This window comes from Crotalus tigris, unplaced genomic scaffold, assembly GCF_016545835.1.
Source record: "Crotalus tigris isolate CLP2741 ecotype Arizona unplaced genomic scaffold, ASM1654583v1 scf7180000018485.2372832, whole genome shotgun sequence".
Lineage (NCBI taxonomy): Eukaryota > Metazoa > Chordata > Lepidosauria > Squamata > Viperidae > Crotalus > Crotalus tigris.
The window spans coordinates 1,236,192-1,249,079 of record NW_024097033.1 but is presented as its reverse complement, the minus strand read 5'-3'; the positions used below and the strand labels follow the sequence as shown (position 1 = coordinate 1,249,079).

At 38.7% G+C, this 12,888-nt stretch overlaps 1 protein-coding gene across 6 annotated transcripts in view; it reads right to left on the bottom strand.

Annotated features, from left to right (window-relative positions):
• Nucleotides 1–12,888, bottom strand: part of PIKFYVE (phosphoinositide kinase, FYVE-type zinc finger containing) — a 101,738-nt gene that overhangs the window by 2,874 nt on the left and 85,976 nt on the right. For 5 of the 6 annotated variants that reach the window (XM_039352888.1, XM_039352891.1, XM_039352889.1 and 2 more), the window contains 7 exons: nucleotides 11,448–11,612; nucleotides 10,234–10,293; nucleotides 8,087–8,263; nucleotides 7,794–7,897; nucleotides 7,376–7,504; nucleotides 4,896–5,157; nucleotides 82–156 (listed from right to left, as the gene is read on the bottom strand). In XM_039352888.1, coding sequence (XP_039208822.1) covers nucleotides 82–156; nucleotides 4,896–5,157; nucleotides 7,376–7,504; nucleotides 7,794–7,897; nucleotides 8,087–8,263; nucleotides 10,234–10,293; nucleotides 11,448–11,612 — 972 coding nt within the window. The remainder of the gene's footprint in view (nucleotides 1–81; nucleotides 157–4,895; nucleotides 5,158–7,375; nucleotides 7,505–7,793; nucleotides 7,898–8,086; nucleotides 8,264–10,233; nucleotides 10,294–11,447; nucleotides 11,613–12,888) is intronic. The other variant, XM_039352890.1, reaches the window with a different exon arrangement.

Below are 12,888 nucleotides of genomic sequence, written 5' to 3'. Positions count from 1 at the left end.
CTTTTAAAACATCCAATATTTGGCAGCTGGGAAAGGAGGAAAATGCAATCAATATTGATTAGGAATTTTTTTTGGACCTACCTTGTCCTCCTAAGATCCCTGTTGACTTCACCACCATTTCAAGTTTTTTATCCCAAGTAAATGTGCGAATGTAATCTGATGTAAAAAAGTACATAGCATTAGGTAATTACACAAAGAACATTTTGGTAAGATAGGATATCTTTATTGCCTTTCCTAGGCATTATGAGACTGCAACCAAATTCTAGTAGTTTGCCAAAATGCCTTTTAAAGTATAAATTATACTTAAACTATAAATTTTATACAGTAACAATTCATTACACTCAAGTGATACTCAGCAAAGTTGTCTCCAGTGCATACTTCTGACCTTCATTAAAATAAAACATGTTTTACAATGGGCAACAACATAGCCACCACAAGGAGACTATTCCTCAGGGTTATATATTGAGAATAGGCTCCAAGGAATTTGATACACAGGACCAGAATTTGAAGGGTTTAACAAACGTTAACTGAAGAAATATGTGTTTTGAGTTAAATGAAACAAACATTATCAAGTTTATGAAATTTATACATTGCTGTAATCTAACTACAGGAATTCCTCGAGTTACGAATGTAATAGAACCTGCCAATTCCATTCATAATTCAAGGATTCGTAGAAGTGAATCTCCTACCTTGAATGCGATCACTCCCTGCTTTCACCCACATATTCACTAATCGAATGTGTGTGTCGTTAAGTGCACATGAGGTATCTCAGGGTGAGGAAGGCCATGGGGGGGGGGGCTTAGGAAACAGGCCACTTGCTTAAGACCACCAAAGGCCTCTCTGGACCCATTGAGAAACCTCATGCAATTGCTTCCCCTCCCATCCTGCCATGCTGGGTCACTTAACTTATGAGGATCTGTCTCCTCTCTGCTGCATTTTTTTTTTTTTTTTGATGATTTCTCTTCCAGCATCCAATTGGCTTGCAAATGCTTTTCACGTGCTGAGAGTGAAATGTTCTGAGCAATGTGATCTCACTCAGGCCACAAGATCATGGTGCCCAGAAGCCTCCAGTCTCAGTGTAAAAAGTTTGAAAGCAGCAAAATCACGCTGACTCAAAGAGTTCCATCGGGACTTCCAGTTTGCCATCACAGCCTGGGCAGACGCATGGAGATGAGCCTCGTCTCCAGCATCTGGTTTTATCCCGCTGGGGGACCTTGGAAAGGGTCGAAAGTCACCCTGTAGGGGCAATGAGCAAGGAGAGGACCCCCGCTTGATCGCGGAAGTGGGGCAGCCCTTCCTCTTGATCTGGGGCAGCTCTTCAAACCGACGGGGAAAAGACCAGCTATAGTAATATGGCTAAAAGACCAGCTATAGTAATATGGCTCATCACTAAGCTGCACTTTGAAAGCAGAGATCTTATCTTATCTTTACCCTAAGTACTTTCTTCCTGTAAAAGCTCTTTGAAGTATCTTCCCCCTGTGAGGAGAAAGGGAAGGGAATTTCTATCCCACCATCTAAGAACAGCGGCGTCTGAGTACCCAGGGGAATCAAAGCATTAAAAAGAACAACTGTAATCTAATTGGATTTATATTAAATGTTTCTGAAACTTGGGGACCAAAAATTTTCCTATTTTTACTGGAGATTCTTGTTTTTATCTACAAAAAAGAAATATAATTGGAAAAGGAATTAGAAAAATTCAGGACTTAAAAAACCTTAAATGGCACCAGTGACATCTTGTGGTGAAGCTTGGTATGGCAATTTGTTATTTCCCAAAAAGAGACTTGGCTCAAAGCCCAGAACATAGATAAGATTTTCTTGACCTTGGCACCATCTGTGAGATACCCAATTGTAAGAGAACAGCTGGGCAGTAAAATTGGCCTACTTGAACTGTGAATGTAAACCTTTACTGACTTTTGCTTAACAAATAACTTTTACTAGAAAGACTATTCACAAATAAGTGAAAGAGATGGATGAAGACAAGGGCAAAAATCTTTCTATGTTGAAAGCAATACATGAAACCATTCTTTCAGCTTGTGACAAAATAAGACCTAAAATAAAAGACCAAGATGCCACCTCAGATGCACAAAGCCAAATTCTGACTACTACCAAAGAACCAATAATGCAGGAGATAACAGAAGAAGCGGGACAACCAAATATTATGACAGAGGACTCAATTGACCAACAAATACAGCTGATGGAAAATCCAGAAAAGGAAGTGACAACATTGAAAATGGAAATGACTTTCTATATGAATCAGAAGGAATTTGAGAAAGAAGTAGAACAGATTGAATTGAAGACAAATATATTAGAGCAAACATGGGTAACTGGAATAACAGGGAGACAATTTAATGAATACAAATGGGCTAGTCCTTCCAGAAAACGGGCAATCAAATGGTCTCCTTTAATTCAAATAACATGTATAAGTATAGAGGGAGATCTATTTGATGATTTAAAGGCGCTGATATGGAAGCCTAGTTGGCAAAAAAAGAAAGCTAGAATAAGGTTGAAAAAATTGGGGCTTTGACTCATTAGAGGGGATTTTACATTACCAATTAGTGGGCTAAAGGGAGATGTTGAGACAAAGGGAATTTTGGTTATTAGATTTAAAATATTTGGAAATCAGTCGAAAATAAGGATTTTATCGGTTCAATATTTAAAAATTAGATCTAAAAGGGAAAAGAAAATTAAATACTATGAATATGTTTGATTTATTGATTAACCCAGGCAATATATATAATGGGTTTTGATTTATTAAAAGGGATATTGTGTTATTAAGTAGATAATTTAATATGCTCGGAAATAGATAACTCTTGGGAAATAGAACAAGATTATATCTAAATAGATAAAATGTGTATTTTGGATATTATAGTTTGCTATGTAGTGAAATAAGGGAAATTTTGGTTACCCAAAGTCTGAAAATTATAAATATCAAAGGTTAAATTGGAATATTGGCAAGAAATTAAAAAATGAGTAAAAATGAATAACAGGATATGGATTGTTTATGAAGATTGAATGTAATTAAGATATGTATAAGCTAAAAATTTATTGATAAATGTAATAATGATTTTATTACTGAATTGATATAATTAGAAATGTACTAATCTGAACATGAGGCAGTAATTGTTAAGGGAAAAAGAGAAGAAATATTTGATGTTGTAGCCTGAGATTTGTACTAAGATTTTGTTATTGAGCTATTGATTAACCCAGTCACCATGTTGCTTTTTAAATATTCAAAAGTAAAATTGGAAAATTAATAAAATATTATATATATATATATATATATATATATATATATATATATATATATATATATATATATATATATAAATAAATAAAAGAGTTCCATCGGCTTGTAAACTTTTTATGCAGAGACTGGAAGATCACAGAGCCCAGAACGTTTCACTCTTGGTGTGCGAAAAGCATTTGCAAGCTGACAGGATGCTTTGAGACAGTGCAATTTCGCTGCCTCAAAGAGTCCCATTGGATTGCAAAATATTTATGTGGAGACTGGAAGCTTCTGGACACCGTAATCTTGCGGCCTAAAGTCCTGCGAGATCAAGGTGCTCAGAACATTTCACTCCTGGCGCGTGAAAAGCATTTGCAAACCAATTGGATGCTGGAAGAGAAATCATCAAAGAAACCGCAGCAGAAAGGGGACAGATTCTCACAAGGTAAGTGACTGGGCATGGCAGGATGAGAGGGGGGAAGCAATTGTGGGGAGCAGGGGCAGAATAGGCAGGGTGAATGTTGCAGTACCTCTGTGGTCATTCATAAGGGCGAATAACTGCCATGGTGCTGCAACATTCGTAATTTCAGGATTGTATTGTAAACACTAGGGACGCTTATCGCGTAACTTCAAACAGGTGCTAAGTGAACTGTTGTAACTCACAGATTACCTGTATAGATGGTCCTTGACTTACAATCACCTAAGTTGATGGACCCCCCCAACACCCCGGTCCCAAACTTATGGCCACTGCAGCCTCCCCACAATCATTTGCTCTTACAACTGTGCAACAAAGCTGCAGTGACACTCCCCCTGAATCCCCACAGGCCTTGGGCCTACTTCACATCCCACTGGGCTTCATAATCTCCTCACTTACTTTTCAAAGATTTCTGGTGTCCAGAGCTTGAATTAGGGAAGGAGGCCAGGCCGCTCTGTTGTTGGGTTATGTGGCATGATCCCAGAAGTGGCCATTTTTAGGATACCTGCATTGAATTGTGGCCACTTGGAAAATGGCAGCCACATGGCTCAGCCACAGAGCGGCTTTCTTTGCTTCACTAATCCGAGCTCCAGAAATCTTTGAAAGATAAGTGCAGAGTGGGTGACATGGAGTGAATAGGGATGTGTGGGATCTTATGAGGTGGGAAGCAGGGCCAAGGCCTATGGGGACCTCAAGGGTGGAATATAGAGAAAAGGATGCCTCAGGAAGTGGGGATGGCCTTGAGAGGCCTGGGGCAAGGCCTCCGCTAGACCTTCCAGGTCCTTTCTCAGGGGCCCTGAGACATCTCATGCTCTGCTTAACGACCTGCTTGTTCATTTAATGCCTGTACTAGGGGAAGCAGGATGGGAGGATTGTGAGGTGATCTTGTGGGCACTTCACTTACAGCCATCATGACTTCTGACCGTAAAATGCAGGCTACATTTCAGTTGTGAGTCAAGGATTACCTGTATTTGATTGAAGTATTGTCAAGATTGATTTACAGCATAATTTCTAAAGAATAATTTCTCACTCTATCACTTTCCTTGTAACATTTTTTGATATAATAGAGGTAGTCAAGTTATAGGCCACAACTGATCTAAACAGAATATCAGCCAACCCAAATAATTTGCTTTATGTAAATAACTGTTTAATGGACAATCACACCTTGGTAATTTGCAGACAAAGATAACATACCGATAATTCCAACAAGAAGTTCATTAGTGGTATCATCCCTGCCCACGAGAAGAGAATAATCGATTATGAGATGGCTGGAGAGGAAGTAAGAATCGCTGTGAATGGAAGCCTTCAACACAGCCTTGGAGTGAGAACGGATGTACAAGGGATTATCACGCACCAACTTCAACAAATTTTCATCCAGCAGAACCACATCACAACTTTCTTTTCCTGTGTCAGTTTTCACATTTCTATTTCGCAGAGAACCTTTCAGGTCAAAAACCTAATAATAAAAGGAAACAATACACTAATTTAACAGACGGAGAATTTTTCAGAATTCTGAATTCAAAAGGAAGAGTTAATTTATTTAATTTAAAAAATCTGTAGTATGCATATTACAGGATTTGTAATTTATAAGCTTGGCAAATTTCTAAAAAGCATAATAACCTCGTGAGAGCAGGAGTGTGTACATTTAATAAATATTTTAATAAATAAATGTAATTCTCATTCATGCCAGATTTAATATTGTACTAATTGTACAACAACTCTCTAAACTAAAAGCTCACATGGCTACTTCTGATATCACAACATCCTTTATTTAGAACTTATTTAAATCTCTGTTAGATTATCAGTGCAATCTGTACCGGTTATGTCTATGTTTTTTCACTGATAAAATGATCAGAATATTTCTAAATAAAAATTAGATTCCTGGCAGTGATGGGGAGACTGATTTGGTCTGTCCTGTGGTATTCTGGAATTTACAATGATTAGGGAGCAGATACACCCCTGCTTCAATGTGAGAAAGTGCTATTGAACCCATAATCCTGCTTGCTCTTTGATAATGAAGGCAGCAAAAAAATGCTTATTTCATTGCTTCCATTACAGCCTCAAGTAGTAATTCAACAGAACTATTCTAAATAACCTTGGGATCATTTACTCCCGTCAATTTTATTTTCCAGTCTTCACACTTCTGCTAGGGTAGTTTTTCAGAATAATTTAGGGATAGAACCGTGACTGTTATAGGTGTCAGCCAGGAACCAAGTTCATAAGATCAGTTCCACTTTTTTCAGCCTAAAAATATGGACAAAATGCTTGTAGTGATTCATTTGACCACCTTCTCCTTTGTCCAGGGACTGTTGTATGCATCATTTCATAAGTGGACAATGGCTTCTGCCTTTAAAGGGCCAACTGAATGAACCTTCCTGAAAAGAAAAGAACCTCTCTGGTAGCAGAGGACTGCAAATGTTGCTCAGTTTATACAGCAGCAATAAACTGACTACATGCCCATCTGTGTTTTCAGATCTGTTCTACCTTGAATTCCAACCTGGTTACAGGGCAGAAGTGGCTTTGATCACTCTGACCTATAATGGGCAGATGAGGCAGAGAATATAGCACCTCTATTCTATTACTTCTCATGGTATTTGTAGAGTAGAGTAGAGTAGAGTAGAGTAGAGTAGAGTAGAGTAGAGTAGAGTAGAGTAGAGTAGAATAGAATAAAATAGAATAGGAGTTGGAAGGGACCTTGAGGTTTTCTAGTCCAGCCCCCTGCTCAAGCAGGAGAACCTATACTGTCTCAGACAGGTGAATGTCTAGCCTCTTCTTAAAAATCTCCAGTGATGGAGCATCCACAATTTCTGAAGGCAGAACATTTCTTGCAAAACATCCCACAGATTTGGGGCACTTTCAGTCATGATTTCCATTTCTCTCTGTGTGACGGATTCCAGGGAACAATATTGGCAATCTTGTTATGGAGAATCTCAAAGTATCATCCTCTTTCTAGTGCTGTTCAGAGTCTACATGAAGCCACTTGATGTGGTTATTAAAGGATTTGGAGGATATGCTAACCATAGTCAGGGCTATTTCTCTGAATGAGGTGGAGCCTTGCATAATCCAATCTGTCCTTAACTGTGATGCTGGACTGGATGAACTAAAACTAAAATCCAACAAAATGACTAAAGATAAGTGGCTCCCAAGTCTAGGAATGAAGAAAATGCTCTAGTGAAAGACATGTTCCTCTGAAGGAACCCAGTTGCAGCTAATGATATTCTCAAATCCCTCATTGTCATTAGAGGAACAGGTGATCTTCATATCTAGGAATGCTGACTGTCAACTTCCCTTCCTGGTCTGGGAAAGTTTGGCCACAATGATTTATACACTGATAACCTCTAGAATGGATTACCCTAATACATTCTAAGTGGCGCTGCCCTTGTAATTGGTTCAAAAACCACTTCAGGATTCCATGCAAAAAGCAATGGATAAATAACGAAATACCTTTTATATGCTGCATTGAGGTAGGGCATGTCATAATTTCCTACCAAAGCAATTAAACTGGAACAGAACTCCCTGATGGAGATCCATTACAGAGGAAAACATTGCAGGTAATTCCTCAATATTCTCAAGTATAACAAGTTGCTATTGAAAGCAATAGTCTTATTAAATCTTCCATAGCAACCCAGAAGAAAAACAACACTTCCCATTTCTGTAACAAAACACTTATTCACCTGAGCCATTTTTCTGCCATAGAAGAGGTTTTCCATGACCAGCAGATCAAGCTTCTTTTCTGTGTTGTTCTGAGAGTTTTTATAGCCTATTCGATAAACACCAAGAATCTTGGCCAAAGCTGTGGGTTTCTGAAATAAAGTGTTAATTTATTCATCAATTGCTCTAGGTTCTATTCTCCAATGCAAATGTTTATCTAGATTTAGTAAGAAAGAATACAGACACTAGTTAAAAATATATAAAGAATTACACAAAGTCAACACTGTCTTCCTTCAAAAGGCATTCTCAGCTGATATTACTCAAAGGTAAGTCAGTAAATAAGTAAATAAGCTATGTTTATTTCTCTCGTATATTTCTACTTGATCCTGATGCTTCCTCTTGGTTTTAAAGGCAAGAGATAAAATATTCCACAAATCTTACCTTTTGTTGAACGGCATTAGTAATGTATGTGAAGTAATGCGGGGCAAAGTCAAGAAAGGACTGGACTTCCAGGCGAGGCATTTGTTTCAAGATGAATCGGTCATCTAAAGAAGAAAATAAGTTGATCTACTGTATGAAGACGTAACTACAATTCCTCCAAACATCATCAGTGAAAACAGAAGGATTTCTCTGACCCAAGTTTTATTTCTAGTTACTGAGATGTCATCTCAGAGTTGTTCACATGCCATAACAAGGAAGAGCCCAGGTCTACGAGGTATTGAGAAGTTATCTACCTTCAGTCACATAAAAAGCAGCTCCTGATTTCCCTCCTCTTGCCTGCCAAGGCAGTGAGTGAGAGAGAGAATGGATAAAATCTTCTTCACTACTTCCAAGAATCACTTCACGCATTTTATGGAACTCCCCTGCATAGTAAATCCTGCAGTAAAACTTGGCATTAGCATCGGAGAATTCTGCAAAAACACACAAAATAAATATTTTATTTTTTTAATGGATTAAATAAAGGAAGTTCCATTTTCTAGATTAGATGCTTACATTATTTTCCTAACTCAGACCGGAGGATGATCTATGTGGTTCATCAACTGTGCAATAGTAATCTGCGGTATGTGAGTGTATGTACACATACAAAGAGAGAAACAGGAGATTATGGAAATTGGGACTTTCTTCAAGCAAAAGATGTTTTTGATAATTGAGCTATAGACCTGAGGTCCCTTTTATTCATGAAAAAATGGCTACGTATGGAGGGGAAAGTATTACTTGTCATAAATAGTCATTTATATTAATTACAATCAAAAAGTATGAAAAGGAATCTCAGTATTTGCAGACCTGAACTTTATGTGCTCATTCCTTTTCTTCTTACTCCACTGCATTTTTAAGAAAAGGTTTTGAAGCAAGAACGAATTAGGTATTCATGTAGCCGCAGCATTTAAACTGTGCTACACAAATTATTTTAACAGTACATGTAATTAATAGAAGAGAATTTGTGTAGCTCAGGGTTGAACTATGGAGTCCTTGGTGTTCTATTTGCTTGCAGATGCTTCATTATCCAACTAGGGAATATCATCAATGCGAGTGAGGGTGGGGTTTGCTTCCTGTTTATATGCAATAGCTTGCCCTGCCTGTGTTGGTGGGGATATAGTTTCTCCTGATAGTTTCTTGATTAAGGCATTATTTTCCGCCTGATTATTTGTCTGGTGTTAATATCTGCTTATGTGGGTTGACTGCTAGACTGCTTTTTTTCTTCCTTCTTAGCTTTCCTCCAAATGGTACTGTTCTCAAATAGCACAGTGCTGTTTTTCAAATTGTGAGCAGCCTTCTTGTGAAATTTTAGAAGGCCTCAGAAACCTTCCAAAGCACCACAAGAACAGAATGCACTAATTAGAGAATGGTGTGTGCTATTTGAAGAACAGCATAGATGCCTTGGGAAGATGGCCTGGCAAGCCAGCAGCCAGGACACACCTCTAGGAAGAAAGGTTAGGAAGTACAGTATGTCAGGTGGATCTGGTTGGGCCTGCAAAATATTGGGGCTGTGTGCTGTGATGGTCGGTTGTGGTACATGGTTGAGATGTCACTGGTGGAACAGGACCTGAAGTAGTGGCCTAGTGTGTGTGTATGTGGGTGGCAATTGGCTAAGACTACTGAAGGCCACATGCCTATATTTTAGCCTCAGTGCTGCGGCCGCTGAGGAGTGCCATTGTGTACAGTAGTTAAAAGGGAGTTGTGGATGGACTGACAAGCATCCAAACATCCAGATCACAGGAGTACTGCAATGGCCATAATTTCTAGGCCAGTCGTAAATACTATTTATTCAGCACCACTGTCATTTCAAAAGATTGCTGAATGAATGGTTTTTAACCAAGGACTATATGTAATATCTTCTGAAACGGCTGTAAAATGAATTTTATGAGATTGCTTTTTAGTGGCTCATGCAAGTATGCATATGATAGGTCTTCAAATACTATTCTGAGTTTTGATGATGATGTAACTTGTTAATTGTTATCTTGTTAGTATACCAGTACCTATAGACTTCTGTTCCATATTTCCTAATATAATCTGTTACATGCATTTCAAATCACATACGGGCTACATTTCATGAGAATGGAGAGAGCTATATCAGGAGAGGAGGATCTGAATATTGGAATACTGTATTCAATAGCAAAGTCTGAACAAAGTTAGTAAATGAAACACCTCAGTATTCTGACTCCTTGTGGTAATAAGAATAAATAGCAGTGACATAATGAACTAAAGACATCTTACAGAAAAATGACCTGCTCTGCACACAAAAAATATATACTCCATCTCAATTTCAAGGGTCTGCCAAATTCATCTTGATATCACATGATCAAGATTGGAGTGTGAACCTATAGTTACTTATTAATTTACAAAGGGCTTTGTAGTATGTGTTGTTTTGTTATCTACTTACGAAGTTCAACATGTGGATTTCCAAGCTGCTTCTTTTGTGCGTCACTTCCCTCTATTTCATCTGGAAAAAATATGAACAAGAAAAATAGACTAAAGATGCACAGAGTGCTTTATCTACTCCAGTGGTTCTCAATCTTTCTAATGCCGTGACCCCATAATACAGTTCCCCATGTTGTGGTGACCCCCAACCACTTATACATCACCGGGTGCCAGGGGCATGGCCAAAGAAAAGGGGGAAAAAATGGCGGACAGCCTTGTTTGGCGACCCCCGTGAAATGGTCATTCGACCCCAAATGGGGTCCCAACCCACAGGTTGAGAACCACTGATCTAGTCTGACAGTTAACTATTTTTGAACTATTACATTTTTCAGGAGTTGCTAGTTTGGCCAATATTAAAATGTGAAGCAAACTCGATCAGTGCTACTACTCGCCATTCATAAATCCAATTTTCCCCCAATCCCAAAACACATTTATTAAACATGGTAATTAATAAATAAAACACAGAGCCACAGCAAATTACAATCAATTTTGGAGACCTTCTGCTATTAAATGAAACTAACATGAAGAAAAAAAATACTATAATCTAAAATTAATCTCATTTTATGTGAATTAAGCTGCCTAATTTTTCAACTCCACCATTTTGTATTTTAAAGCATGAAATATGAGTCAAATCCTGACATTACTGATTCAAATTATGTACTTTTTCCCACATAAATTCAGTCATTCTGGACATTTGTAAATCATGGGAAATAGTTTTTAAAGGGACTAGAACTGAAGAGTTTTTAAAGGGACTCCAGGTCCCCTTTCTTTCTCTTTTGAGTCTGACACAGCTTCACTAGAGGGGCCAGATACCTTCTACCAGCTTGCTAAGCGATTCTCCCTCTGAACAGGAGAGCAATTTTTCTTCTCCCTCCTTCTTGTTTTCAGTGAGAAACAGAGCAAACCAATTATTCAGACTGAAATGGACAGGAAAAAAGCAGAAAGGCAATCCAAAATGAAAAAGATTGCCACTTATCATTAAAAAGATTTGAAGGTTTTGCTTTTGGATGTCAATGCAGTCATGTTTATCCTAATCATGTAGTCTCCTCTTCTCCCATTAAATTTTGCTACTATTAATATCATTTTTCAGAAGATGAAAACTTGTATGTATTTCATTAATCGAGGAATACTGGGTGGGGAAGAGGAAAGCAAGAATGAAGTTTCTACTCTTTTTACCTTGAGTTTCTGCTCCTTGGTTCTCTGCCCCCTCTTTCCCTGTCTGCCCAACTTGGTAGTAGGCACTGTCAGCTCCACGCAAGGTCTCCTTTTTCTGAGAAGATAGATCTGGACTTTTCCCTCCTGTGCCACGGAAGAAGGACAGAACTCCATATGGCTTCTTTGCTAAAGACATGAACGCAAGAAATATTTGGGGGAGCTCTTTCATCATCTGTCATCAAGCCAAGTGATTCCAGCCTAATTACCCGTTGCTCCATGTCATTTCATAGCAGCTTGGAGAAACTGTATGGAAGTGTTAGGCAAGAACACTATTTTTCAAAATAAAATTTTACCAAACACCAGTGACAAAAAAACCACCTATTATCTCAGGTTAATAAACAACACAAAATCTCTGATTTAATCACAAAATATCTAATTATCCTGGTTTCCATCTTATTTAAATCAAGAAACTATTCTTCTGCTAGGTGAGGAGCCTGGCTTGTTCTTGGCATAGTGCAGATTAAATGATCAGATAATGGCTTAAATGCATTCATTCAAAAATGTTAAAAAAGTGAGAAACGAAAAGGTAGCATACATATCTTGTCCACACTTCGACTCATTAAACTGCTTTAGGACTACACAGATCTTTATCATCAAAGTAACAATGAGCAATAGATCCTGCCATTGAACTGGTTCACTTGTTGTTAATTGCAAAGTCGTGTCTGACCCATCGCGACCCTATGGACAACGTTCCTCCAGGTCTTCCTGTCCTCTACCATCTTCTGGAGTCCATTTAAGTTCACACCTACTGCTTCAGTGACTCCATCCAGCCATCTCATTCTCTGTCGTCCCCTTCTTCTTCTCTTGCCCTCAATCTTCCCCAGCATTAGGCCCTTCTCCAGTGAGTCCTTCCTTCTCATTAGGTGGCCAAAGTATTTGAGTTTCAACTTCAGGATCTGGCCTTCTAAAGAGCAGTCGGGGTTGATCTCTTCTAGGACTGACCGGTTTGAACGCCTTGCAGTCCAAGGGACTCGCAGGAGTCTTCTCCAGCACCATAGTTCAAAGGCCTCAATTCTTTGGCGCTCAGCCTTTCTTATGGTCCAACTTTCACAGCCATACATTGCAACTGGGAAAACCATGGCCTGGACTATACGCACTTTTGTTGGCAGGGTGATGTCTCTGCTTTTTAGTATGCTGTCCAGATTTGCCATAGCTTTCCTCCCCAGGAGCAAGCGTCTTTTAATTTCTTGGCTGCAGTCCCCATCTGAGGTGATCTTGGAGCCCAGAAAAATAAAATCTGTCACTACCTCCATTTCTTCCCCATCTATTTGCCAGGAATTGAGAGGGCCGGATGCCATGATTTTGGTTTTCTTAATGTTGAGTTTCAAGCCAACTTTTGCACTCTCCTTCTTCACCCGCATCAAGAGGCTCTTTAGTTTCTCTTCACTTTCTGCCATTAGAG